The sequence below is a fragment of the Fusarium solani genome (genome assembly GCF_023522795.1).
Source record: "Fusarium solani strain SB1 chromosome Unknown bctg00000002, whole genome shotgun sequence".
NCBI lineage: Eukaryota > Fungi > Ascomycota > Sordariomycetes > Hypocreales > Nectriaceae > Fusarium > Fusarium solani.
Window position 1 is genome coordinate 3,440,018 of NW_027072155.1, and position 27,958 is coordinate 3,467,975.

At 55.0% G+C, this 27,958-nt stretch overlaps 7 protein-coding genes across 7 annotated transcripts; 3 read left to right on the forward strand and 4 right to left on the reverse strand.

Moving 5' to 3' along the window:
• Positions 1 to 1,298: 1,298 nt before the first annotated feature.
• Positions 1,299 to 3,375, reverse strand: MRS44_005010 (uncharacterized protein; the record flags this gene model as incomplete). Its single annotated transcript, XM_065622412.1, has 5 exons — positions 1,299 to 1,566; positions 1,620 to 2,295; positions 2,366 to 2,404; positions 2,456 to 2,790; positions 3,155 to 3,375. The coding sequence occupies 5 exons, from the start codon at positions 3,373 to 3,375 to the stop codon at positions 1,299 to 1,301; spliced, it is 1,539 nt and encodes a 512-aa protein (XP_065478484.1).
• A 992-nt stretch (positions 3,376 to 4,367) lies between these two features.
• MRS44_005011 (uncharacterized protein) lies at positions 4,368 to 5,909 on the reverse strand (the record flags this gene model as incomplete). Its single annotated transcript, XM_046278310.2, has 2 exons — positions 4,368 to 5,736; positions 5,797 to 5,909. The coding sequence occupies 2 exons, from the start codon at positions 5,907 to 5,909 to the stop codon at positions 4,368 to 4,370; spliced, it is 1,482 nt and encodes a 493-aa protein (XP_046135830.2).
• Positions 5,910 to 6,280: 371 nt separating this feature from the next.
• On the forward strand, positions 6,281 to 7,500 carry MRS44_005012 (uncharacterized protein; the record flags this gene model as incomplete). The annotated part of the gene is made up of 2 exons (XM_046275506.2): positions 6,281 to 6,417; positions 6,477 to 7,500. 2 exons carry the CDS (start codon positions 6,281 to 6,283, stop codon positions 7,498 to 7,500), a joined length of 1,161 nt encoding a protein of 386 aa, XP_046135829.2.
• A 408-nt stretch (positions 7,501 to 7,908) lies between these two features.
• On the reverse strand, positions 7,909 to 9,141 carry MRS44_005013 (uncharacterized protein; the record flags this gene model as incomplete). The annotated part of the gene is made up of 2 exons (XM_046268658.2): positions 7,909 to 8,656; positions 8,714 to 9,141. The coding sequence occupies 2 exons, from the start codon at positions 9,139 to 9,141 to the stop codon at positions 7,909 to 7,911; spliced, it is 1,176 nt and encodes a 391-aa protein (XP_046135828.1).
• Positions 9,142 to 12,555: 3,414 nt separating this feature from the next.
• On the forward strand, positions 12,556 to 13,482 carry MRS44_005014 (uncharacterized protein; the record flags this gene model as incomplete). Its single annotated transcript, XM_046268657.2, has 1 exon — positions 12,556 to 13,482. One exon carries the CDS (start codon positions 12,556 to 12,558, stop codon positions 13,480 to 13,482), a length of 927 nt encoding a protein of 308 aa, XP_046135827.1.
• Positions 13,483 to 13,860: 378 nt separating this feature from the next.
• Positions 13,861 to 20,584, reverse strand: MRS44_005015 (uncharacterized protein; the record flags this gene model as incomplete). Its single annotated transcript, XM_065622413.1, has 5 exons — positions 13,861 to 13,899; positions 13,956 to 16,845; positions 16,890 to 19,896; positions 19,950 to 20,274; positions 20,333 to 20,584. The coding sequence occupies 5 exons, from the start codon at positions 20,582 to 20,584 to the stop codon at positions 13,861 to 13,863; spliced, it is 6,513 nt and encodes a 2,170-aa protein (XP_065478485.1).
• A 905-nt stretch (positions 20,585 to 21,489) lies between these two features.
• MRS44_005016 (uncharacterized protein) lies at positions 21,490 to 27,715 on the forward strand (the record flags this gene model as incomplete). Its single annotated transcript, XM_046275505.2, has 10 exons — positions 21,490 to 21,532; positions 21,591 to 21,695; positions 21,754 to 22,040; positions 22,096 to 24,455; positions 24,509 to 24,723; positions 24,768 to 25,679; positions 25,740 to 25,868; positions 26,359 to 26,459; positions 26,521 to 26,705; positions 26,779 to 27,715. 10 exons carry the CDS (start codon positions 21,490 to 21,492, stop codon positions 27,713 to 27,715), a joined length of 5,274 nt encoding a protein of 1,757 aa, XP_046135825.2.
• Between the last annotated feature and the right edge of the window lie 243 nt (positions 27,716 to 27,958).

Below are 27,958 nucleotides of genomic sequence, written 5' to 3' on the forward strand. Positions count from 1 at the left end.
GCGCTTACATACCTTTCAACCCCCTCCACTCTCACCCCGCAAGCGCCCAGTTTCATGAACCGCACGTCTGACCCTTGCTCGGGCGTCTAATACACCTACACGCCGTGAGGTTAGTCTCTTTCTGGGGTGAGGATGGAAATAGATCATCGCAGGGTACGCGAACGGGCGGCTCTTGGGCGGCTCCTCTGTCATGCTTCAGCCTACGGGCGCCTGTTGAAGGTGTACTCGCCGACCCAACTCGACTGATAGACGGTCTATCGGGATCCATTGGTATGAACGACTAGATCTACTAGTTTAGTGCGTTGGTGGGTTGCTGTGGCAGTGCTGAGCATGCCTGAGACGGTTGGAGCCTCATCTGTTGTTGGTTCGGTTTCATCTGAGAATGCCTTCGCTGAAACCATACCCGACCCGCACCAACTCGTCGCCCAAGCACACTCGCTCCTAGTGTTACCGACCGGCTGGAATTGGGCTGTGTTTCTGGGCCATCAACTGTTGGCCATGCTCCCAACTCTCCTCTCCATCCATATCTGCATCGCCACGATGCGGCCGCTGTTGGCCATCTCCTGTCATCTGTTGTCATCTGCTGCATCCTCAACTCCTGTCAGGCTCCCACGTTCGCATATTACGGGCTGAGTGCCACGGATCAAGTGCCAACCGTTCATCTGGTTTTGTCTCCTCATGCTGTTGGGCCATTTTGTTGATTACCCTGCCCTGTCATTCTGGAGAACTGCATCAGGCATTGCGTGCCACCGTCTATTCTGTACATTCAAAACCACAAGCCATGGAAAAAAGGAAATCCCGCCCGTCCTGAAAAATGCCTTGTCCTCGCTTCCGTCTGTCACGCTCCTCTTTTCCACCCGCCCAACCACATAACAGAAGGAACTCGTTGTTGGCTCACTTCATCGCACTGCCTCTCAAGTCCTAGATGATGAATCCTTCGTTGGTTGTTATTGGGCTCCTCGCTATGGGGGTGGGTGTTGGCTAGGTAGATATGTGAGAGGGGTGAGAGGGTAGACGAGGTCCAAGGCCGAGCAAGGCAAGGTAAAGCAAAGCAACCAATGCGAGTTCCGAGAGACCCCCAACTATGTCATATCATTGGGCATCTTTCGTCGCCTGATAACGTGTGTTCCGGTTTTACGCCCATATCGTTGAATGTCCCGAGGCTTGGTCGAGGTCTGGGCACCTCGCCGTATCCTGAAAAGCAAAGGATACTGGGTAGGCTCCCGCCAGTCAGCCCCATACTGGCAAGGAGGCGTCTAATGCATGTGCGTCATCGTGAAGGATCCCTGATATCCCATCTAGTGATAGTACCCATTCGATTGATTGGACGCATGCTGCTCTTGCTGTATGTACTCCTCAAAGTAAGGGTGGTTGCAAGCTGCCTTGGCCGAGATGCGTCCGGCAGGGTCGTAGACGAGCATCATCTCGAGAAGCTCGAGGCCGGCGTCGTCGAGGCTGTGGCAGAGGACATTGTTGTAGTCACGCTGCCACTTGGGGAAGGATGACTTGAAGTCGGGGTACGATGTGACACCGGGCCAGACTTCCTCCGAGGGTGTTCCAAGCGTCCTAGAGATAGTCAGTACTTGTAGTCGTGAGGTCGCATGGAAGTCAGTGCTCACCGGAAGATCTTGAAGATCTCGTCAATCTCCGAGTCACCAGGGAAGAGGGGCTTTCGTGTGCACATCTCGGCAAAGATGCAACCGACGGACCACATGTCGACGCCAGTCGAGTACTGACGTCCACCCAGCAGAATCTCGGGGGCGCGGTACCACAGGGTGACGACCTCGTGGGTGTATGTGCGCAGCGGAACACCAAAGGCGCGGGCAAGACCGAAATCGGCAAGCTTGAGGTTGCCCTCCTTGTCGATGAGGAGGTTCTGGGGCTTGAGATCGCGGTGCAGGATGCGGTGGGAGTGGCAGTACTTGACGCCATCGCAAAGCTGGAGCATGAACTTGCGGACGACTTGGTCACCGAGACCGAGCTGCATCAGATGCGGCGAAGAGCCCTCGGGCAGGGCCTTGCCTCGACCACCATCGCTCACGGGAAGAGCCTCCATGTACTTCTTGAGGTCGAGGTCGAGGAACTCGAAGACGAGGTATAGCTTGTGGCCATCGGCGTGCACGATGTTAAAGAGACGGACAATGTTGGGATCTCGCATCTCCTTGAGTAGGGAGATCTCGCGGATGGCGGTGCTGGGGACTCCTTCATCCTCAGCCTCGAGGCGGATCTTCTTGAGGGCGACGATGCGACCATTGTTGGCAAGGTCTCGGGCCTTGTAGACGACACCGTAGGTGCCTGAGGAGGGTTAGCATTGACCTTGGCGGTGACATGTCGACGGTGGGCGGTAGATGGCAACGCAACGAACCTTCACCAATCTTTTCCAACTTTTGGTAGTTCTCCATGGCTAGAACTCAGATGGGTGACAACGGGAGGGACAAGGAATGGCAAGGCGGACGAGTCGCCTTTGAAGGATACCAGCAGCGAAAGACCCTGCGTCTGTGGCGTCGATCGTCGTCGAGCTTGGGGTGGTTGTCGGTGGAGGAGGCTTGACTTGTGGAGGTCAAGATGGAGATGCGCGCATGCAGCAGAGGGACGTTGAATTTATCGTCGACACGGCGCGAGGGAGGCTGAATCTTTTTCGTCGGTGACCAGCGACAGCGAGGTGAAGTGTGATGACACGCGAAAGAAACAAAGGTTGTTGTTTCGGTCGAGAGTGAGGCGGCTCCAACGAAAGGTTCAGGTTGGCGGGGAGGAGGTTCCAATAGAATAGCTTGGGGACCTGGTCTCCAGCTACAGCGATTGGAAGCGGGGTGAGGAAGAAAGGAAATGAGATGGCGATTCCCGACTCTTGACCGAGAGTAACCAGCGAAAAAAGGCAAGTGACTCTTGTATAAACTCTCGTACAGATGCACCCAGGCCGTTAAAGATGGCCGTTTTTCTTGAATGTCGACTTTGCAGGTGGCTTTGTTTGTTCCTTCAGAGAAGGAAAAAATGCATCAAGTGTCACGAGTGTTTACTTTCTTTGTTTGGTAACGAGGGGCCTGCGCGTAGGTTGCCCGCGCCAGTAAAAACAACAAGACACCCCCAAAAGTCCGCTAAAGCTTCAGCGCACTCTCTCGTCCATGACAGCGGATTAGCGGACATGGCCGTCGACCTAACACTAGACTGGTTCTCTTGCGCTGTCAGCTCTGGCTGGTCAATGGCCCCGGGCCAATCATTGGCAAGAACAGCCTCTTCAATTTCGATATTTACAGCTTTGGCCTCGGGGTCACGGACGGCGAATCCGAGTGCGCGGAGCTGGCCAACGCGTGTCAGACGCGTTCTCTTGGGTCTCGGATAATTAGTGTTGATTCTGCTTCGGAAGGGGAGAATCATGTTTGATAGTGATCTCTGGCTGTGGCTGGCTGACATTAACAAAGGCATGCGCAATACAAGTCTGGTAGTTGCTATAAAGCTTCAACACCACGTATTGCATCACCAAACAAAAAGGAAGCCGTCTAGACCAACACATTGACGCAGACGCAAAAATAATCAACCGACGTGGGCCTGATTCGAACAGACGCCTCCGAAGAGAATAGATTTCTAGTCTATCGCATTAGACCACTCTGCCACCACGCCTTGTGGGATTGATTTGATGGCGGCGAGTCCGGTATTGTCGCTCAACTCCACAGACAGGGAGGGAGGATGTATGAGAGGAGAGGACTTGACATTCCAACTTGGGTGTTTTACATACATCTGCGGCTTCTACTGCAAGTATCTTGGGACTATGATAAGTCAGGATAGAATAATAGTAGCTAGTTGCAGTGAGGAAGCTTACAGGTCGGTGTTGCATGGAGCTAACCTAGAGGACTATGAGACATGACAGACACAAGAGTGAAGGAATGAAACTCTGGCCCGATCTTTAGTTGAAATTCACTAACGAGTCCGTCTCTGGTTGTGCAATGCTTGGGAATGAGTCTAGATGAAGACTACAAGCGAAGGGACAATGCATGTCCTCGTGGATTGCAGAAAACCGATCGATCCATAGCCTAGAGACAAACCGATACAGCAGCTTTCTTCCAGGCAGGGCAAAGAAACAAGGCAAAGATCTGACATTTTCCAGCCACTGTCTTACAGCGGGAACTTCAGTCATTGACAGTGAGGCTGACACCACGTCCACCTGGGAATCAAACCTGCCAGTGAATAAGTTGGCAAACTAGTTGAGATGGAATGACACCTCCATCATAGAGTCTAATAGAGTCTCATTTGAGGCATTCCTATCACCATTACCCTAATGTCAAACATGGTTACCCAGCGCCCATGTCTCGGCAACTACTAGTTGACACACCAACGCCAGCCTCACCTATCGACTCGTGTAGGTATCTGTCTCACGCGCTCTCCTTACGCCTTAGATCCAGTATCTTTTCCAACTTCAACGTCCCTTTGGCACCCCAGCCTGCCGGCCCAGCATCCACGTCTGGCCGCACGCTCATGTACCAGCTCCAGGCCCGTTTGTCTAGATCACTTTGGCTCAGTGTGTCTGCCCAGCTCGCAAACAGTAGCCGCAGGGCACCTAGCACGCGGCCCAGGTGCTCTTGTTTCTCCTCATTTGCTGCGGCAACTGTCTTCTTAACTCCTGTCTCTGGCGGCGCAAAGGCTCGGAGAATGTAGTTCCGCGCCCCTTCGGGTCGGTGGATAGCCATGCCCACCGTCGAGGTCGTGGGCTTCTTATCCTCCGTGTCGAGTGCCCACACAGGTTCTCCGTTGAGACTGGATATGCGCTTCTGAGATGACAGGGCGTCGTTGAGACACTCTCTCATGAGGCGCCATCGATCTGGGCCAAGCATCACGCCGCCATACCATCTCGTGAGCACAACCAGCGTGTTGCTGATGTCAAGTTCGCGCAATTGCTGAAGCAGGAAATTTCCACAGCCCGACTCGCCATCGTCAAAAGATGCCTCCTGTTTCAGGGGCGAGTTTCCAAAGCTTGTCCGGATAGCCCAGGCGTTGTGAGTCGCAGTTTCGAGCTCGGGTTTCTCGGCCATCAGAGACTTGAAAAGTGCTGGCCGTGCAGATGGTGATGACATGGGGATGACGTGAGCTATAAAGACGGATCCTTTCGAGCTCAGTTTCTGACTTGCGGTCCAGCCCTTGGGTTTCGGTTGGCTTCCTTGAAGTGTGACTGAAGAGGCGTTGGACGACGACGGTTGTGATGAGCCAGACCAGGTGTAGCCGCCTCGCTTGAGGACCGGGACTTGACGGCCCATGATGCTGATCTTTGGCTGGCCTTCCGGGATCTTTTGCTCACCTCCTGGAGGTGCCTTTTCAATACCTATGCTCACAGCTTTCGACCGCGAGTTGGCGCTCACCACGGCCTGAGCCAGACTCAACCGGCTGCTTGGTGGTTGCTCTGGCATTGTGAATCGCAACAACTCAACCACAAACGCCAACATCAGGGGCGCCCTGTTCGTCACAACAGTCGTGTTCCGGATAACCTCTTCGTCCTCCTCTAGTGGTAGTTCCAGCGCCGCCTCGAGTTCATCACCAGACATGGCGCTGTAGTCAAGATCCCGTCGATGCGCCTCCAACTTGGGCTTCTTCGCCCCAGCACCGACTCCCCCATCCTCCACCGCGCGCTTCCCGCCGGACTTCTTCCCATGCGCCTTGCACGCCGCGTGCAGGCTCTTTGCCGCCTTGGCATCTCCGCCGAGGGCTTCCTCGACCGTTGCCAGGGGCGCATCGGCGATCTGCGCGATGCTGGGTGATTAGACGCGTCAGCCTTGCAGAGGTTAGGGCTGGGGGTGGTTTAAGGCAGACCTTCGGAGGTTCTTTGTCTGGAGGGCTTTTACCTGGCCCATGGCGGCCATCATGGACATTTTGCGCGCCGTGAGCAGGCGTAGCAACTCTTGGAGGTCATTCTGAGTTGCCATGGTTACGGCGCCGCCAGTAGGAACAAAGAGATCTGATGGTGAACTAGTCGCGATTATAGAGTGCTCTAGTTTGTTGCCATGTCAGAGATTTGATAGACGAGTTGTCGATATGGTTGTAAGTCACAAGTTCAATCCCCTCCGTTCACGATCCGTCGCGATGAGCTGCCTGCACCCCCAGAATCGGACCCACTGTTCGAACCGGCCTGTCGGATGGAGCCGACCCGCTCCGGGGCGGGAACCCCGTTGGGCGGATTTTGAATCTATTTTCGCACAGTCATTCATTCAAACCTCAGAGTCACGACGTTCAACAGCTGCGCCGGTCGCAGTCTCGCCCAATTCCTATTCCCAATGCATATACGACAAGTAACTCGATGATATCCCCGACTAGAGGCCTCATCGCGAGGTCCGTTCGCTCTCAATGGCGCCTTGCGAGCTCTTCCTCGCGAGCTCCCCGCCCCTCAAAGACACCACACAAACCTCCGCCCAAAACTACGAGACCCTACAAGCCGTATATTCCCTTCAAAGCAGTCAATTGCCTCTGACTTGACATCCTAACACTATCTACAGTAAACCCCAAGCTTCTTCACAACCGCCGCCGCCTCCCCCTCCCCCTCCGAAAGCTGAAACCCTCCTCGATCTCTGGCGCTCGACCTGGCTCCCTCTCACCGGCGCAGCCCTCGCTGCTGGCGCCCTCGGCTTCTACATATTCGGCACCGTCGCCGCGTCCTTCAAGGCTTGTCCCTGCAGCGGACCATGCGAGCACTCCACCCCGACCGGCCGGCCGCCGGCGCTCGACGGCGACAACGCCGAGCAGTTTGACAAGGAACTCAACCTGCCCGAGTGGTGGATGGGCATCACCGGTCTGCGGAAGCGTCTCGCCGCGCGTGCGACGGGACATGTCTTGGAGCTAGCCATGGGCACGGGACGAAACCTCGAATACTACAACTGGGAGCCACTGAACGAGCGTGTGTCGGAGGCCAAGGGGGAAAGGCAAGGCAAGGCTGGCGCTGAGGCGCCTCACGGGATAACATCATTTACCGGCCTCGATATCTCGGTCGACATGCTCGACGTCGCCCGGAAACGCCTCGTCAAGACCGTCCCGCCCATGAAATCATCCGCCCCGATCGTCCGCGCATCCACCATGGCCGACCATACCGGTGGTCAGCTCTCCTACCTCGACGACCAGCTCCGCCTGATCCATTCCGACGCACACCATCCTCTCCCCGGGCCCTCAACACCATCGACGAAATACGATACTGTTATTCAGACGTTTGGTCTGTGCTCCGTGTCAGACCCTGTCGCCGTTCTGACCAACTTGGCGTCAGCTGTCAAGCCAGGATCAGGGCGCATTATCCTCCTGGAGCATGGAAAGGGCTGGTATGGCATCGTCAACGGCTTACTGGATAAGAACGCAGGCAAGCATTTCGAAAAGTACGGCTGTTGGTGGAATCGAGACATACAGGGTATCGTTGAAGAGGCTGCCCTTAAGACGCCTGGCCTCGAAGTGGTCAAGGTGGAGCGGCCCAACATCCTTCAAATGGGCACCCTGGTCTGGGTCGAGCTCCGAGTGAGCGAAAAGGACCGATCATGATGCGTGCTCACCGCCTTGGGGCCATGACGTTTCAAGGGGACTTGAGTGGGAGAAAGTGAGAAGGGCTTGTAAAATATGGCTATGTACAGTATTATCCAAGACGTAACGTAGAGAAGCTCAATCTGAGTGGCATTGCACATTTTCCAATCCAAGATACGCGCGCGTCCTTTTTATGCGCCAAATAAATCAAGTCATGAGGGATCTCCCCCGATCCCCAATCCCAATCCCATCCCCAACCAAATCAATCCAAAACACCAGGCAAGTCTAATAGTACAAATACTTCCGCAGACCCCGCTCCATGCAATTAATATGTATGTATCGTATATCCGCCGTCGCAGACAAGGCGGAGTCGTCATCTCAGTCATCCTCTTGTAACTCCTTGCGCCTGCCCAAAGGAGTTGTCGTCGTTCAGCATGCGTCAAACAAGCAGTCGATCTCGTCAATCTCGATGCTTTCGCATGGCCTATCCCATTCCATAAGCTTGCTGAGCTTCAGCCAGTTGTCTGCCTCTTCGTCTTTGCGCGCGCTCGGTGTCATTGTCGACATCGGCTTCATGGCGGGGCTGGTGAGGGAGGCAGTCGAACCAAGCATGAGGTGCTCGCCGAACCAAAAGTCGTCGCGGTAGCCATACTCGGAGGTATGGGTGCGGTCGTTGGTCTCGGGAACAGGCGCCTCTTCCGTAAACTTGCGTTTCAGCAAGAAATCAGCCGTCTGGGTGAACTCGCGCTCATCCTTTTCCAGAGGCGGCGAGTTGCGACGGCTGTCGCGGCGGTTTGGTACGTAGCGGTGATGGGAGGGAAGAGAGCCAATGGGAGTGGCGGGCATGGTAAGGTCATCGTCGCCTTCGTCAAAGTTGTGATCCGACAGATCCACCTCGGGCGATGGGCTGAGCTCACGCCGTCGGGCATCTGTGTCATCTGAACCGGAATCGTCCGTCAGCGATACCGAAGGAGTATCGAGGGCGCGACGAGAGGGCACGACGGAGCTGGGGTCTGGAATAGGCTGACGAGGGCAGGTAGTGAGGAAGAAGTAGGTTCTCCGAGGATGGACGCTCTCGAGTTCTTTGGCAAGAGGGCATGGTTTTTGAGCGCTCCAGCATGTGCGCTTCAGATACGAAGCCAACCGTGAGGAAATAATGGCACAGGGGTTGGCGGAGCTATGATTGGAATGTTAGCGCACGGGAGGCGGAGGGGTTGAGGGGTGTGAAACTCACTGTTGGACAGAGGCGAGACGTTGAGCCAGAACGGTCGCCAGCTCTTTGACAAGATGAGGTCGGTTTCCAGTTGACTGTAGTTGAATAATAACAGCCTCGACAATGTCGTCTTTTACCGCCTCGAGGTCAATCTTGGACTGCTCGATGTCTAGGTCAAGGCTCGAGTCCGGTCTTGGCGAAGGAGGCGGTGTCTGCTCAATGGCAACGTCGTCGGCGTGCGATCGCTTCTGTCGCTTGCTGGGATGCGATTCGGAGCCCTCGGTGCCAGATGTGGGTGGCGACAAGGCGGGCGAGGCAGAAGAGGACGACGATGGCCGTGAAGCGCTCTTGGAGGCAGCAGCAGCAGCAGCGCGAGCGGCGTGCGTCATGGGAACGTGGATGCCCAGACTGGGTAGAGAGAGCGACTTGCGGCGCGTATTGTAAGGCATGGTGATGATGTCTAGGCGAGAAGAGGGGTTTTGGGGTGATCTATTTGCGAGAGGAGCCAAAGTCGACTTCCATGGATCGGTTGCTGGGATGGGACGGTTGTTGAAGAGCAGGCGAGCTGTCTATCCGCACGTGTTGAAGGTAGATCGAGAGATCTATCGGGTCTATCGATCTAGAAGAGGCGGTGGTGACGAGCTAGCTGGGGATGAAGAGACGAGGAGGTGAAGGAGGAGGAAAGTCGCAAGGGGATACCGAAGGGGTGGGATTGTTTGTTGTTGACGGGATCTGAAGGGTCGAGGGGGTGGAGGAGAGGAGGAGGAGAAGAGAGCGGTCTGTCTACGGGGGGGTCAACTACAGGAAGGAGCAAGGGAGCGGCGATGGATGGATGACAAGCACGAGGAGGAACATGGAAGGGGATGGGATGGGGGCGGAAGGTGGGCGACGGACAACTGGGGAAGGCACAACGGAGCTCTCAGGCAGTCAATGAATCAATGCTTGTAAGCTGATAGGTCCAAAGGTAAGGTACTCGGATCCATCACGGGCTGGAGACTTGCAGGAGCAACGCCTCCACCTTTTTTTCTCTGAAGGTGAGTGATGAGGAGGGAAGAGAAGAAGAGGGACACACAAAAAAGTGTGTGTGTGTGTGTGTGTCTGTCCCCCAGGCAAAGAAAGAGCACGAGAGCTCGAACTTTTTTTTTCGTTTCAGGAGGCGCCCATTGGCTGGCACTGGCTTGCATGGCTGCCGTGAGTGGGGCGCGCTAGACGTCAGTGGGTCCAACCTACAACCTAGCTAGTGGGCATCTGGGAAGATCCATGTCCATGGCTGATGGGGACCCCCTGCAACTGTACATCCAGCCGCAAGAGAGAGGGAAAAAAAAAAAGCAAGAGGCACAAGAAGGGAAAAAAAAAAAAAGTTGTTCGAGGAAGGAGGGGGTTCCGCAGGCAGATGCAGGCAAAGAGCGCGCACTCTTCAGGCAGCGGTGGCCCTAACCTCAGCCCAAGCAAACATGTTGAAGAGAGACTTGATTGTTTAACTTGCCCCTTTTTTTCTGTTCTGTTTCTTGATCATAGCAAAGGCAATTGATGAGAAGAGGCAACAATCACGGCGGCTCAATCATGGCCTCGGCATTACGTTTACAATTTTCCGTCTGACTCGCCCAGCGTCTTCTGCTTCTTTTCTGTTTCGAGTTTAGCCCATGCTACTCCAACGAAACCTCGCGATCGAGCCTCGCCTCATCCCTGGCAGCAGAAAAAAAGCAGCCGCTCGCTCGCTCGCTGTTTTTTTCCCGCCTCACCCGCCTCCTTCTGGCCCTTCCGGCCGCCGGGCCACCTCGGGTCGGAGAGGGGACCGTGGTCTCTCGTTAGTTTGTAGCGCTTGGGGGGACCCTGAAATCCCATCGGACCTCTTTTCTGGGTCTTTTTTGGGGGGAGGAACCGCCGAGGAAGCGAACTCTGGGCTCCGGACGTGGAAGCGAACTCGAAGAGCACACCGCATTGTTGCTCTCTGGTTCCGTGCAACCAACTTACACCGCATGCCCTGCGCTTATGCTGCTGTATCATGCACGAGCGTCACAGCGAATGCAAAAGGGTCCTGGGCTGGTAGGTACTTGCAGTAGGTACGGAACGGATACGGTTCAAGGCAATGTCCCTACCAATGCAATGTACCCACCCTCATCTTGAATTCGATGGAGATGACGAGTGGGCCGAATCATCTCGAGGTCCCTCTCTTGACTCCATCCCGCCGTCGCCCATGGCAATTTCTTGTCGCCGAGGACTGGTGTTGCAGATGTCGATACGTATGTAACTGCGCGTGGTCCCCATCCATGCCAGGCCAAGTCCCTGGCGCAAACTGATGTGTAAGAGAAAATGTCTCGACTGTCCAGCCTCGACGACCAATCACGGCGCCGGTAATTCGGTGTCGTTTCCCTTTCTCTCTCTTCCTGTAAATCCCTCCCTCCCTCTCCAGTGTACGAGTCCTGGTGGATTTCAAGCCGCGGCATCCGAATCTTCTTCTTTGACCCATGGCCACGGCTTACACGCTTGGCGAGCGAGGTGGTCAGTTCTTTTCCAACCCTGTATTCCCTCTGTGTAAGTCGCGGGCGGGTTGTTTGTGGCCCATTGTTGTCGATAATGTCTCTGGCGTTCATTTCAACCTCTAATTATTATTGTATCGTTTCCCGGTGACATGCTGCTGCTGGAACAGTTCGTCTCAGCCCTTGTCTGACATGAGACATGCCTTTTGTCCGCCTGTTCAATCTTGACTTGCACACAACAAACACGATCAAACATCCAATTCTCGTACATGACTTACATAGGTACCTGGTCCAGCACCGACCACCGAACAGACCCTGGCCCCTAACAGCAACCCCTCCTTCGCCTCGCCCTGGCTGCGTCGTCATCGTCATCTCTAAAAAAGGATTCGCCTCCTCCTGATCGTCCTTTCTTGTCCTCCCTCCTTGAACCGAGTGATTGGCACGAACACTTACCCTACACTGCAACCTCGAAACAGCAGCAACATGTCACTCTCCAAGCTGAGATGCCACGAGGTGGGCTTCCATGCAGCTACTAGCTCACGCCCCTTGCCGCGCCAGTCTCCAACTGACATGGCCCATGGATCTCTCCACTTGCGCCTAGACCAGACTTCGACCTCTCCCTGATGGATCTCGCCCAAGCTCCATCTTTCTGGCTGAGCAAACCCCCCGAAACCGGGTCAACACCCATGCCGTATCGTCTGATGTTGTTGTTAGTTGACTTACGCCGCGCTCTTCCAACGAGGCTGGCATTGCCGAAGGACGGCCTCGGATATAAGTCGAGATGGAGAGTCAGTCTTGTAAATACTACTGTACGGAAAAAGTCATTTCCCCTTCATCCACATTCCACAGCTCAAATCTCCGCCCTCACCAGCAGCCCTCCACCTGTGAAGTCATTGGCGATAATCAGAGCTGTAGATCATCAATCCCTTTCCCTTGCAGCTCCCTCGACACTCTTCACGTCCTAGCGCCAACAGCCCATCGTTCTCCCTGCCTCGAGGCGTGCCGCCTATACCGTCCGCGCTGCCTCAGGCCGGACCGCGAGGCTCTGTTCTCCAATTCGTCAGATCACCCCCCCTCCTCGTCGACACAAGGCGTCGGCTGTTCCGCTCCGCTAGACTTTGGTGCCTTACACAAGTGTAGAGGCCATGGGCGGTGGGACGGCACTTGGCGTGGCCGGGTCGGCTGATTGAGTTACCCTACACCGATGGGCTCAACTCTCCTGACTCAGGCATCGCCTATCATGCCCTCTTTGCTTTTTGCTTCACCTCGACCCCACCCCACCAACATTTTCACTTCGTCACATCCGGCTGCTATCATTCTGGTGACGTCTGCGTCTAGATTACAGTACAGTAGCATCCGACACCAGCCTCATCCAGCCAAGCCATGGAGTTTCCCTTTGTAACTCTCGACGTCTTCACCACGACCCGTTATCGCGGAAACCCCCTCGCCGTGGTCACCATTCCCGCCGATGTCCCAAAACCCTCGCAGGAGCAGAAGCAGACAATCGCCCGCGAGTTCAACCTCTCCGAGACTGTCTTTGTCCACGACGTCGACCCAGATGGCCCCGAGAGTGATGTCACCCGCCGAGTGATCGACATCTTCACCACTGACGAAGAGGTTCCCTTTGCTGGCCATCCCACTATCGGCACTGCCGTCTCGCTTATCCCCCAAGGCGTCAATACCGTCATCACAAAAGCAGGCCCAGTTGCTCTCGTCCAGACTCGCCCTGGCCATATCCAAGCTGCTATCCCGCACAACGTTCGTCGTCATCGTAGAACCCTCGCCCAACTGCCCTCTCCCGCACCAGGCCAGCTCTCTGCCGACCCAGCGATCCGTCAACTTGAGCTTGAGGCCCCACTCTTCAGTATCGTCAATGGTTTATCGTTTGCGCTCATCAACCTGCCCGACCTGGAGCACCTTGCCAAGGTCCGGACATGCGTCGTGCCCTTCTCTGTCGATGGGCTTCTCGATGACGACTGGCAGACTGGCCCCTTGTTCAAGTACTACTACGTGTTTACTGGTCAACGTCAAGAGAACGGAGTAGACATCTTCTCCATCCGCACAAGGATGATGGAAGCAGCAATGGAAGATCCTGCGACGGGTAGTGCTGCTTGTGGCCTTTCCAGCTTTCTCACCCTTCAGCAGCCCGACCTTCAAGATCAGACCTTTCGTTATGAGATTGACCAGGGAGTCGAGATGGGTAGGGAGAGTAACATCGTAGTCCAAGTCACGGCGAAGGCGTCAAAGATCGACAAAGTCGAGCTCTCAGGGACAGCTACCACAGTGATGAGAGGCCATGTCACCATATGAGGGTATACGCTGGTCATCTCGACAATATTTATATGCTTTCGCCCAAAAGTGATACAGCTTCGTTCGTGACCAACCATGCGCCTGGTGTTGTTTTCCGACACATCCTAAAACTACTATCATACAGTGATACAGTATTACAGCAAAATGTGATGGGGTCATGAACCGCCCCGTCCCCCCAGACGAGGTTGTCCCTGGACCGCAAAGACACTGCTTCTCTATAATTCTCACTTCTTTTTGGACCCAACGCCCCTCCCTCTCTCAACTATGTGCCGTCCCAAACCAGAAAAGTCCACCAATGGCATGTGCTTCCGTATAGGTTCGTTCCTCCTTGTGCCGTTATACCCAGTTCCCGCCATATAGTCAGTCACATCATGCATCTTAACCTCGTTGAACCACCTGGCCAAACTTCTCAGCAACCTGCCATGGCACTGTTAGCCTCCCGGAAGTCTCTGCCAAACACGCCTCAAACCTACCTCAGGAATCGCCTTAATGAAAGGGAGCTCAAAGAAATTGTACTTGTCGCACTTGACAATCTCCACAACCGTAAACAGCAGGCCCCACGGCTGCGGCCAGAAACTAACCAGCCGCTCGAGGAGGACCCGCGTGATTCCCTGTCGGATCTCCGTCTCCTCGGGATCCTCCAGGTCCTTGCTGAAGATATAGAGGAGGGCCTGGCTGAAAAAGTCGGTGTGCGCGTTGGGGAAGCGTAGCTGGTTCACCACGCTGACCAAAAGATAGTACCTGGCCTCGGCAGGGAGTTCGTGGATGATGAGGGACAGGGTTGAAACCTCATGCTCGTCTCCAGATACTGTGACAGCCGTGCCAGCCTGAGCTGCCTGGTCCGCGGCGTGCTGCCCAATGTAGATGACCACGGCATTGATGACGGTAAGGTTGACTGCAACAGGTACATGGCCGTATGTTGTCACCTTGGGAGCGTTGTGTGTCATGGAGTGCGTGATGTTAGCCACAATGTCCTCTGACGGGCCACTCTGGAGGGCCTGGTCGACAACGGCCAGTAGGCCAGCATCTCGGAGGATTGCAGTGGCCTCGTTCACCAGGCCGGGATGGACCCTGGACTCGTCGGATCGATCCTTGGCATTCATCTCGACAAACTTGAGGCTCTGCTGTGGGTTGGCGGCCAGCACGGCGTTGATCAATTGTGTGCAGTGCGGCGGGATGCTGGCGCAGATTCTGACGTGGTTTGCCGCGACGAAATCGGGGAAGTCGTGTTGCAGGATGATCAGAAGCTTGAACGCGGCTCGGTAAATGTCCTTGGCAATGTTGGATACTTCAAACACCTTCAGTTGATCTCCAAGAGACTCAAAGAGCTGGCACACGAGGTCGACGAACACTCCCCATCCGGCACCATCGGGCAGTTGGAGGAGTACCGGCATGAAGGCACGGTGCTGAACAAGAGAGAGCCAGCCATAGGTAAAGCCAGGAATGAGAGCAGGGCCCATGCCGGCAAGTCGGGAGGCGATCCTGAGCAAAATGTCGCGGCGCTCCTCTTCAGAAAAGTCCTCCGAGATGGCGTGGATCTCGTGCAAGAGCATCGACAGCAGTCGGAAGAAGACCCTCTGGTTAAGCTGCTCCCCTCGCTTGACGCTGTGATGGTTGAGGACCAGTGTGATCAGCGCCATGGTCGAGTCGACAAATGACGCTCGCGTGGATGATGTGTCAAACTGCAAGCTGACAAAGGTTCCAATCAGTTTGGCGAGCGCATCGACGGTGATGTAGACATCGGTGAGAGCGCCAGGGTGCATCGTGTGCTCGAATCGCTCAACCGATGTATCGATGGCGGTACGGAGAAAGACAAAGAAATCATCACGGTCTCGGATAACCTGCTTGGCCTGCAGTTGTTGCACAAAGATCGATCCAGACGCGTCCGAAGCATTGTGGTTGTTGCACAGGTGAACCCACTCGTCCAGCACATAGTCCATCTGATCTTGTCGATATAGTGCCTGGTCGTCTGCCTGCGAAGGATGCGACAATCCAGAGCCGATCAGCTTGGACCTGACTCGTTGACCAATAGCCGAGCTGGGATCTTCTCTGATCCAGGCCCATGCTGCCTCCAGCGTCCTGACAAAATCAGCATAAAGCGCGATAGGGCGGTTGTTGAGAAGCGTAAGGTCAAGCATATGCTCCAAGAAGTCGAGCGAGCCCTCCTTACGGGCCTGGAGGGCCTTGGACATGGCAAGATCGATGTTCCTCCAATCCAACAAGTCAGTCCGAGTTAATGCCGCTAGCAATGGTAGGCTCAAGAAGGTGGGCCCTGGTTGTTGGCTGAACAGAGCCCGGACACGATTGTTAAGTGCAGGGCCGGATATCTTTCTCAACGTCTCCAAAACATGAACCAGACTCTCGAGCGTCAAATTGTCCTCTACCGGCGAGAAGATAATCTGGCTGATCTGCTCAGCGGCGTATATGGCGAATTCCTCCGAGTTCTGCGATGTCTTGATGATGTGCTGAACCAAAGCATCGACAACGTCCAGGACAGGATGGGGTCGTGGCAGGCCTTGGAAATGATCCTCGCGAGCCTCGGTTGCTACCCTCAGGAGTTCCTGAAGTAGCTTGTTAACTCGCTCAGCTAGGCCGCGGACATCCATGGTGAACCCAGGCGACCTTCCGTTAGACATGGCATTGGCTCCTGTGTGGACCGGGGCATAGGGCTGCATCTGAGTGCTTAGATGTTGCTGAATCGCAGGGGTTTCGGCAGGAGTTGGTATATTGGGCATAGCCGTGAATTGCTCCTGCAAGACCTCGTTGGCGAGAGATCTAGTCGCGTCGGATGTCGAGGGACCGTGGGAGGGAGCAGGGGCAGCGGCGCTGCGGGGTTGTCGAGCAAAGTCCTCGTATATGGCCATCTGGTCGCTGTTCAATCCGTTGCTGGTTGGCGAGAGCTTGTACGGGTGCGGGATGGTCATGGCCCAGCGGCTGAGACTCGAGTCGAAGTAAGGCTCGTTGGGTCGCTGCATTCGGTGTCGTCGACGAGCTTCCAGTTCTCCCTCCATCATCTCCTCAATCTCAGGCACCGCCCTTTCCTCTGCCTGCTTCTCGATGATGTTGCAGGCCAAGTCGAGGTTGGAGTTGACGCACATGATTATGGTACCCTCTGGCAGACCTTGAGGAATGTCGTTCGACAGGTTCCGCATGTAATTGGTAAAGTTGGCTCGAAGTGGCTCCTTGGACGTAACAAGCGCGAGGCTTCCCGCTGTGGCTTTCACCATATTGATAGCAGAGGTTCGCACGCGGTTCTCATCGGGCTCGGTAGCGAAATCCTTGTGAATCATCTGCTGCGTTGAGATGGCAGCAATAGTGACGGACCGGTCCACAACAGGCTGAATGATATCCTGCAGGGCTCGACTGAGGGCAGTCCGCACAATATCGTGGAGTCGGGTGGAGGTGACAACCATCTCGTTGGTTGGGGGAATATTAATGAGGGGGCCGAGGTCTGGAATAGTCGGTGCAATGGCCTGGGGGAGAGGCCAGCGCCGACGGCGGATCCCATGCCGTTCAGAGATAGATTTTCAAAGGCATCTATCTGTTCTTGAGGCAGAACATCCGCTGGTTCCTCGATGACCGGTCGGTTGAGGATTTCTCCCGAGGGCTCGATGCTCTTGTGATCGAGATTCAAACCCTTGCAAAGGACCTCAATCTCGAACTTGAGATTCAGCTTCAGCTCAGCATGATGGTACAGCTCGATCAGTAGGTGGATAATATCCATCAGCCAAGGGTTGGGAGGCCGGAATACCGCCGATGTGGCACCTTGGACAAGGACTTTGCACACAAAAGGGATGACGACGATAAGCCTCTTCGTATCATGCGCTTCGATCAGTAGCTGCTTGAATGCAATGTTCCTGTGCTTGATCGGTCGATCGCGCGCAAGAGTCATGAGACCGAGCCAGCCGCCGAGATTCTTGAGATGCGTTCTTTCCGTAGAGTTTTGCATCGTAGCCTCTGAGTTAAGCATGCGGGACACGCTGACGTACGTCTCACGCAGCACCTCGCCCCAAAGGGACGTGTCCTCCAAGAGCCGGACGAGTTCGAGATACACATGATGGTAGTTTGGCTGCATCTTGGCACGCTCCTCGACAAGCTGGCAGGCGAACCATTGCTGATGCCTTCGCTCCAGGGTCTCTCGCAGCTCGCTGGACATCGATACCAGTGTTCCTTCCGTGATGTTGTTGAGAACAAACTGGACCTTATCCTGCTCGACTTCGTTGGGGTCTTCGAAATCCATCTCGGGGGCCGGGGGGTCGACATTGATGGAGGAGAAAGCAGGAGCCTGGCGCTCTGCATTGGCTTGTTCTTCAGAATTTCCATTGGGAAACGTGTCTCCTGGATAGCCGACTCCATGTGGCGTTCCCGCTCCGTTCGGGCCGCGAGAAACATCTTCTTCATGCTCCATCACGACCTCCTCGGCCTTCTTGTGCGCTTCTGTTCCCATAAGTCCCGGGATTAGGACTAACTGCCGACAGAAAAGGGGCCATTCCCGGAACCGGACTAGAAGTTGCATCAGCGCTTGCAGACCGAACTTGTACATGGGATCCTCGGGCACATGGTCCCTAACTGCTTCCAAGATCATCCCAAGTCCTATCTGGAGAGGCAGCCCTGAAATGAGCTTGTGCGAGATGATGCCGCCAAACAACACGGCTGTTGTGGCAAGGGCTTCCAGTGGATAATCGACGTAATGGCTGTACTCGTCGAAAAGCCCATGAATCATGCATGCAAAGACATCTTGATCCAGGGCATCCTTGGAATGCTTGTACCGATCAAGAACCTCGACGATGTTCCGAACCTGCATCTCATCGCTGTACATCTTTTTGTAGTGCTCCTCCATCTTACTGTTAGCGGTCGGGGGAAGGGCATTTCCATCCTTGCCATTGGCGTCGATGATGTCGTCGTAGCCTTCGCCATAATTGATCAGTCGAGGGTACGCTATAATGCAGTGCCGCTGAATTATGATGAGTTCCTGGACAGGACCCTTGGGCAAGAGATCTTCGAGGATGTGTAATAGCGCTGATACGGTTCGAACCTGCAGAGTTGTCGTAGTCTTTGCAAGCGGTTGCCCATCAGGGCCGCCTCGTTGGTATTGGCTTTCTAGGTTGGCCTTGATCATTAGGAATTGCAGGAGAGTGCGAGACATCTCGTTTCCCCGGTCTGCGTAGAATCGTGCCCACTTAGACAGGTCTAGATATCCCTCAGCGTGAGCCAGCGCAGCCAAGTCGATACCGAACCCGTTGGCTAGGTACACAAGCGAATCCAACCAGTTGTGCTTGACTGCATGCTCAAAAACAAGGGGAAGATCAACAGGCTTGATGGCGTGCGCGTCAATCAAGCGCTGCGTTACCCACTCCTTGTCCTTCTTCCACAGGCTATCGAGAACAAAGTCGTACTCAGGTGAGCGCTTGTAGAGGAAGTTCTCGAACAAGGAATTCAGCGTATCAACGGCCATTGCTGCCCAATGCTGGCGAGGGACCTCGAAAGCGGAAACGAGAAAGATGTCGAGATTCGGGACAACCACTTCTTGAAACAGCCTCTTCGCTTCGACGCTCGTGGAGGCCACAACGGAACTAAGTGCGACGTTGAAGATTGAGGAGAGTGCAGCCACAGAAACGAGCGGATGCTTGACAGCCACAGCAGCTCGCTCGCGAACATTGGGAGGGGAGTTTGCATAGTCGTCTAGGGTAATACTGCGCCGAAGCCCAGGGATCGTCGTCGCGTCAAGCTGTTCGGGGGTTAGGGAGGCGTATGCGCTGACAAAGGATAGCTGCGCCTCTGGATGCCTCCACACGCCACCCCAAAGCCGCTGGATGTCCAGATCAGAGTTTGGGTCTTGCGCTATTGGCAAAAAGGCGTTGTAGAGACGCAAGAACTGCTGAGAAGAGACCCTAGCGGACGGCTGATCGAAATAGCCAATCACCTCCATCCAGTCAAAGGATTTCGGCAGTACCCTCCTGAGAGCCGCCACCAGGACGTCGGGGTCATGTTGCGGGGTTTGGGTGATAGTTGTGAACGTCAGGGCGGCGGAGACTTGTTCGGCGTTAAGCTGTAGGTTGCTGGCACGGTTCTGTAGATACGAGACACAAGTTTCCTCGTCTCGCGTGAATTCGATGCCGGTTTTTTGGAGGTACCGAACCAAGCCATTAGAAGGTCGATCGGCGAGCACTCTGCTCAGGTCAAGAGCAGCTAGAACCTCGGAAGGCGGCGGTTGATCCACGCTAATATATCGCTTTGCGAGGTAGCTCTCGAGATCTCGACGAGAAGAAGGATTAAAGCTTGGAGGGTGATACTGAAGGAATCGGTCGATGATTAGGGCGATGAAGGAGGGGGTAAGGTCAGCATGGGCTTCGAGTTCGGGTCGAGAGATGATATCAACAAAGGTTGGGAAGTTTGTCGAGAGTATAGCATCGGCTACAAAGAGGATGAGTCTGTGGTTGCGGGATAGTGTTGGACAGGATGCTCACCTTTGGTTTTCAAGTCGGTTCGGGAGCCAAGCTTGAAGGCCAGAGCTAACAGGGTCTTTTCCAAGGCGTCGAGCTTGAAATGCTCCATAAAGGTCGAGAGGTCAAAGTCGCGGAAGATGTCTTCAGTGCCGCTCTCAATTGACTCGGCGATCTTGCTCGCTTGCTCTGGATCGTGCGCAATCTTCCGCATCTCGCCGACGAGGATGTGATAGTTGCCTGGATTCGAGACAGGCCTGTTGAGGCCGGGGAATATCTGCGGCGCATTGCCGGCGACAAGCCGGGTGAAGTACTTTGAGAAGACTTCCATACCGTGTTCATCGATGAGCTACAAAGAGGTTGCACCGTCAGCAAGACGCGGTGGCTGAGATGGGATAGGACCCAACCTTCTTCAATTGGTCAACCTGCAATTCCCACTTGGCGCGGTCCTTATCCTCCTTGATGGTGCTAAGCAGAAGATAGACCTGGGCCACGACAATCTTGGTCAGGGAGTTGGTGCCCGTCGGACTGCTGGCGCTTGGGCTTGCGCCAGCACTGAGGATGGCGGCCTGCGATGGGTGGGGAGAATGGCTCGAACCCGTCTGAAGAGTCTGCGCAGGATTGGGCGAAAATGATCCCGCTCGAGGTGGTGGGACCATGGAGGTGTATTCGCAGCGTTGGGGGATGAAAAAAGGGAGCGCCTGCCCTCGGAGTGGTGGCAGACCGTGAGGCTCAGGAAGCGAGCGGGCGAGTGAGTCTGTGAGAGGAAGAGTCGATATAGAGGATTCCTACATGGGGGAGCGGCAACGCGGGACAGCGATCGGGATCGAGAGGGGGAGGCTCGAAACGGGGGAGGCTCAAGAGGGGAGCTCGAGAGCGCGCGATCGTGCAACCGAAGTGGCAGCCGGGAGGGGACTAGAGAGCCTGACTCGACTTGCGGGTGGAGGTGCGTGTCGTGTCCAGTGATTGTCGTCGCGAGGGGTACAGCGCCGAGAACGCAGCGTATTAGGAAGCTCTGGGGGGAGCCTGAAGCGGTTCGGCGTCGGTCGACGAACAAGCCGTGATGAATATGCGTATTGATAGTTCGTCAAGAGTTGTCCATACATACACGAATGGAATGGATGTGGTTGGGGTTAGGTGCTCTGTAAGGTAGGTCGGAGGATAAGGTAAGGTCCTGAAAATGACAATGCACCGGATAAATCCCGGTCCTACAAAGTCGGGGTCAGCCTTCCCGCCACGGCAGCCCGCATCACGTGCTTGGGGGTCGACACACGACCGTCGTCACTCGGCCGTGTCTGCAGTGCCAGCGACGCATGGCCCGTGCTTCTTGGTTGTCCCATCAACCGTGTCCACGCCACTCTAAACAATGCCAGGGCCAACCACCTGGCGGTCCCATCCTCCTTATCACAGCTCCATGGAACGCTATAGCTCATGTTTCGCTTTCTCCATCTGAAGCTTGGAGTGTAGTGCGACTGAGGCTGGTCCCTTTACCGTCCTTCTGTTTTTCCAACATCAATTATTACACAACACTAGTCTGCCCGTTCGTTGACTTATTCCAGGCAAGATGCCTGCGTCAACGATAGAATCACCAGCCGTTGCGCTGTCTTGTAAGGAAGCTTGCCTCGCTCTCGATGGACAAGAAATCACTAACTGGAGCAATTGCAGTCGCAAACAACTTCTGGGGCAAGGACGATGCTGGAGTTACACCACTGCTGACTCGCATGGCAGCAGCCAAGACGACATGCGATGAACTAAGGGCATTCTACGGTGGTATGTCAAGTCTGCAAATTCCTTCTCAGGGTTTCACTTCTAACGCATGTCTCTACAGCGCGAGCATCGATCGAGGAAGAATACGCCCGCAAGATGATGAACTTGTGCCGGAAGCCGTTGGGATCCCAGGAGACGGGTACCCTGAAGACATCACTGGATACTGTCCGAGGCGAGGTCGAGCAAATGGCCAAACAACACCAGAACATCTCTGCGGAGATGAAGAGTGAGCTTGAAGAGCCGCTCGCCGCCTTCACCGGTGGCATGAAGGAGCGTCGCAAAATTATTCAGAACACCGTCGAGAAGCTACTCAAGACGAAGACGCAACAGACACAACATGTCAACAAGGTTCGTCAACCAACCGTTGGTAATTCTAGTCACATAAATGTTAACATAATGATAGACTCGAGACAAGTATGAGCAAGAATGCCTGAAGATCAAGGGCTACTTGGCTCAAGGCCACATGGTCATGGGCCAGGAGGAGCGTCGGAACAAGGCGAAGCTAGAAAAGACGCAAATCAGCCTCGCAACATCCAACACAGAATATGAGAACGCTGTCAAAGCCCTGGAGGATACGACAGCAAGATGGAACCGTGAGTGGAAGGCGGCGGCCGACAAGTTCCAAGACCTGGAAGAGGAGCGTCTGGACTTTACCAAGAGCAGCCTGTGGACTTTTGCCAACATTGCTTCCACGGTTTGCGTTAGTGACGACTCGTCGTGCGAAAAGATTCGACTATCTCTGGAGACGATGGACGTGGAAAAGGACATTGTCACCTTCATCAGCGAGAAGGGAACAGGACAGGAGATCCCCGATCCACCCAAGTACATCAACTTCTGCCGAGGCGACATCAACGACAGCCAGTCCGAGGCTTCAGAGGACGACGCATATTCTGTTGCCCAATTCCCCCGGAACATCAATCCCGCCTTCAGGTCCTCTTCCCCACAACCCTCAACCTTTGAGTCTCACCACGATCCCAACTCTGCGTTGGCCAAGGACCTTGCTCATAGAGAAACCGGTCCTCTGAGCAGACGCGAGCCTAACCCCGTACCTCAGAAGTTGGTTCAACCACCTCCCGATGAGACCATTCAGGCTCCTATCCAACAGGCTGCCCAACCTCAACAGGCCTCCCAGCCTCAGCAGCTTCAGCAGCTGCAACAACTACAGCAGTTCCAACATCCTGCTCAACAGCGCCACCAGCCACCACCCCAGCATTCGCAGCAAGTGGCTCACCACATGGGTCACCACATGCCCCAGCAGATGAGGCCCCATGATATGAGACCCCTCAACACGCAGCCTGCGGACATGAGGTTGACAGATATGAGGCCAACTGATATGAGGTACCAAGACATGAGATACCAGGACATGAGGCAGCAGGACATGAGACACCAAGATATGAGGCACCAGGACATGAGGCACCAGGACATGAGACACTCTGAGAGGCGTAGCGGCGGCAGACAAGCCTTGGAGATGAGGCAACCTGAGACCAGGCCAGCCCTGGAGATGCGACATTCCGGAGAGGTTCGACCTGCACTCGAGACACGACCTTCAGCCGAAGTTCGACCTCTGGGAGAGATCCGACCCGCCAATGACATGAGGCAACCCGTGGATTCTAGGACCTCGATGGAGGTCAGGAAACCAGTGGAGGACCCTTACCGTCGCCAACAGGCGGCAGTTCAAATGGGGTATGACATCAACCAACATGGCCCGGTAGCCTCAGTCCCTCACGATCCCTATCCTTTGGACGGCATGACCATGCTCTGCCGAACTGGCCCAAGCCCTATCTCGGACCGCAGCTCCCAGGTCACATCCGCGCGACCATCTAGCAGAGACTCCCACAGTGATTACTCGAACCCTACCTCGCTCTCTAGCATCGAGCCGCCCAGTGGAAAGACCTCGCCTTTCAAGCAAGATCCTATCATGCCTGACCCGATCAAGCCCAACCCGATGGTCAACAAACCAGACCTCGGAAGACCAGCTCCCGCCTCAGTTCCGACCCCAGCTCCGGCTCCAGCTCCAGCTCCTGTTGCTGCTCCAGCTCCTACTCCTGCCTCAGCTCCTTCCCCGACCCTGGCCTCAGCCCCTAGTCCCGTCAAGGTCGTCGCCAAAAAGAAGAGCGGTGGCTTTTTGAAGAACCACAGTCCCTTCAGGCGCAAGAGTACGAAGGATATGCAGACATCAAACAGAAACACATGGCACGCGCCCAGTGCGCAAAACTCGGGCAGCCCAGTACGGAAACCACTCATGTATAACCAAGAACCGGCAAGTCTCACGACACAGCAGCGCACTCAGAGCCCAGAGCCCATCGATGCCAATGCAAGCCTGGCTCTTGGTGTCGGGCAGAACGTCTTCCCTGTTTCCAACCCAGATGCGAAGAAACAGCCTGGAGCCGCTGCTAAGGAACCAGAGGAGATGGATCCCATCGCGTTGGCTCTTGCAGAACTCAAGGGCGTTACGCTAGGAAAGCAGTCTTCGGTTCGGATCTCTGCTGATCATTACCATGGCATCTCTACACCCGCACCGGGATCTGAAACTTCCAACTCTCGCGAAGCAGCCTCGCGATCAATCCCAACCCCCGGAAACAAGGACTTGGCGGCAGCAAAGAGAGGAACACCCTCCGTCGTACCAGACCCAAGCTTCGACGCAAATCTCGAGGCTGGGCGTGCCTCCTCCCGCTGTAACCTCAAGGGCAATGAAGGAGGCTACAAAGAAGGCCACTGCCCAGACCAGGAACATGTTTACGGAAAATGCACGCCCTGGATCCGGTGGCTTCAATGCTACCGCTTCACGATCTAACACTCGAGCCACGGAAACAAAGCGAGCTGAGCCTGCAGCGCAAAGCACCCCTCCAGTCACCTCCAGGCCTGCGACTCGAACAACCAACCACGGCAGGGGAGATAGTTTCAGCACCTCCCCCGTTGCCGCCAGACCATCCACTCGGGCCACGGACCATGGTAGAGGTGAATCTGGTAGCTACAGCGCCTCTCCTGCGACACGACCGGCAACTCGTGCCACGGATACTGGAAGCTATGGGTCAGCATCTATGTCACGAACACCAACTCGCTCCACGGAGACAGGTAGAGCCGAACCGGGAAGCTATAGCTCGGCGTCCATGTCACGAACGCCTACTCGATCTACCGAGATGGGCCGGGCTGGACCTGGAAGCTATAACTCCGCGTCCGTTTCCCGCCCGCCAACCCGAGCCACCGAGATCGGGCGAACTGATACCGGAAGCTATAGCTCAGCATCCGTGTCGCGACCTCCTACTCGAGCGACAGAGACGGGCCGAGCTGAACCTGGCAGCTATAACTCAGCATCTATGTCTCGCCCAGGCACTCGGGGTACGGACATGAGCCGAGGAGAGACAGCTGGTTACCATACGCCACCTGTGACAAGGTCAGGCACTCGGGCAACTGAGATGTCTCGTATGGATACCCGTGGCTTCGACCCCCCACCGCCGCTATCACGACCCGGAACAAGAGGAAGTGATATGTCGCGAGGATCCGGAATCTATGGCTCATCCCCAGTCTCTCGACCCGGCACCCGAGGCACTGATATCCCCAGAGCTACCTCCCCGGCGCCAACTCGTAGTGCTTCTCCTCAGCCACCCATGAACGATTCTTCCAACATGAGCTATAGGTCGGCATCGCCAAACCCCTATGCCCCTAGCCAACGCTCTCCATCTGTGATGAGCTCTCCCCGAAAGCGTGGATCTACCCAAGAATACTATCAGGAGGCCACGAGCCGAGGGCCTTCTCCGTCGCCATATGGCCAGTACAACCGACCTCAGAGTAGCTATGCAGGCAGCGAGATGGCGGTCCAGCTGGCGCCAACTGACGACCCCTATGGATCTCAAGCAAGCCGGGGCAGCCGCCCTGCTTCTAGGGCCATGAGCCATTACGGCGAGGGCAGTCCTCGTCAACGCAGCCAGAGCGTAGCTGACCCTTCACGACTCTACACCACTGACGGTAGACCTATCTTGCATTATGGTGAGTTTGCAAATCCCACAAGTTTGGTGAATGAATGTATGCTAACATGACATCCTCTAGCACGTGCATTGTACATGTATCAAGCAGCCATCCCTGAGGAATTGGGCTTTGCCAAGGGTGATTACTTGGCCGTCCTCCGTCACCAAGATGATGGATGGTGGGAGGCCGAAGTTCACGGCGGAGATGGACGTGTCGGGCTGGTCCCAAGCAACTACCTCTCGGCATGCTGATTGATTAAACCGATATGAGCGATTTAGCGGCTTGTTTGTGTGGCTTTGGACACTGGACCATTAGGGATTGATGGTTCTTTCTTGTTGACGACTGGATTATACCTTTCTTTCTTTACGCTGTCTTATTGATGGTCGGTTGGCATGGAGCCGGGGCTTTGCTTTAAGTTGCTTGTTTTGTTGTACTGTTGTCCTTGTTACGACTTGACGTTTGGTATTTGTTACGCAGGCCAAATTGTATGAGCTGCCCTTTCTCTTAGCTAAGCTAGGGATACTTTCTTAATTCTGAATTCAACATTATTATTTTTGCTTGCTGTGCATTGCTGTTCTGTTGTTGTTGTTGATGTACCTAAACTGCAGTGCCATTGTTGTAGACGCAGTACGTACCCTGGTATGACGTGGGAGCTGTTGAGCTCCAGCTGCCCATGTTCACATGCCACACACGGCCTCAGCTCCATTGCTTTGCTTCTCCCTTGAATACTACACCAACAACCAACCCTTCCCTCGCAACATCCATGCAGTCCGCACCGTCGGACATATTTGGCCTAGCATGGTGAGTTGTCGCTCCAGAATTGGACAGGCAGTTGTAAGCGACTGACACTTTACCTGCGCAGGATACCCTTCAAGAGACTGCCCGCATCGTCACGTCGAAGCCAGTCCAGCGGGCATTCGTCAATAGCGTGCTCCTGGTGTCTGGTGCTGTGATCCTCTTTTGTACGGCGGCCATTGCTTCGGCTCTCTTCTTCCAGAATTTTCTCCCCCATGAGGTCGTGACGATGCCTGTCCACCTCCAGTATGGGTATGTAGCGCAGCGCAGCGCAGCGCATCGCAATCAATTTCAAGTTGTGGTTCGCTGACATTGCTGGCCGCAGCTCCGGCGTCAACCCATATGGTATCGCATCACTCGAATTGCCGCCTATGAAGTCGCAGCAGGAATATGACGTATCTCTGAGCTTGACGATGCCGCGATCAAACCCGAATGTGGAGCGCGGCAACTTCATGATAAGCCTGCATATGCTCGACTCAAAGGCCGATTTTGAGCTTCAGGCCAAGGCTGGACAGCACGCAGCCGAGCATGGTGATTTTGGAACGACCAATGTCCTTTTCAGCTCACGCAGGCCCGCCCTGTTCCCTTACGTGGATCCGTTCGTCTCTCTCGCGTCTCGCGTCCTCTTCTTGGCCTACCATCTATTTGCGCCGGGGTCAAGTTCGAGCACAATGATGATACCTCTAGCAGAAAGGGTGTGGTTCTCTAAGGGGTCCATGGTCCCAAAGTCGGCTTATATCGAGGTGGAGGCGGGACAGACAATTCAGATATACCATGCTGCACTGCAGCTTACAGCCCAGCTTCACGGACTCCGCTGGCTGATGGTACACTATCGAATCTCCACTTTCGTTACCTTTACCTTTCTCTTCTGGATCTGCGAGATCATGTTTATGGCCGTGGCCTGGGGGTTATGGACTCTTGCCGCTGGATCAACCCCCGAAGAGGCAGATGGCAAGGCGTGGCCACAAGGGGTCGAAGAAGACGAAGAGGAGACAGACCACCCAGATACGTTTCCGACGTATGGGAAGCAACGGCCTCTCAAATATGAGCCAGATGTTAAGCACGAGCTGGACCCTGAGCAACCATTATCAGAAATTCCTCGCGCGGGAGCTGATGCCGATGATGAGGATGAGGGGAGCTTTGAAGAGGAGGAGGAGGAAGAAGAAGATGTGCAGCACAAGGACTCGGGAATTGGCACAAGCTATAGTGAGGAGGGCAGCTCGAGTATCCGTAGACGAGCATCGCGGAGTAGGATGGAGTAGGGCGTGAGGAGCTAGCTCTGGAGGGATGTTGATGTATTACTAGTGACACAACAGGATACCTTGGGTCCAGGGGAATAATTCTATTCTAATGGCGTTTCTAGAAGACGAAACATGTTGCAGCATACGATCATGGCTTGTGTAAAGTTTACTTTCAGTGGGTGCGTTTCTATGACGACGTGACAATTTGGTAGCTACAATAGTTATTGAGTTGACAGCTGGGAGGGGAATCACGGATAAAGCATA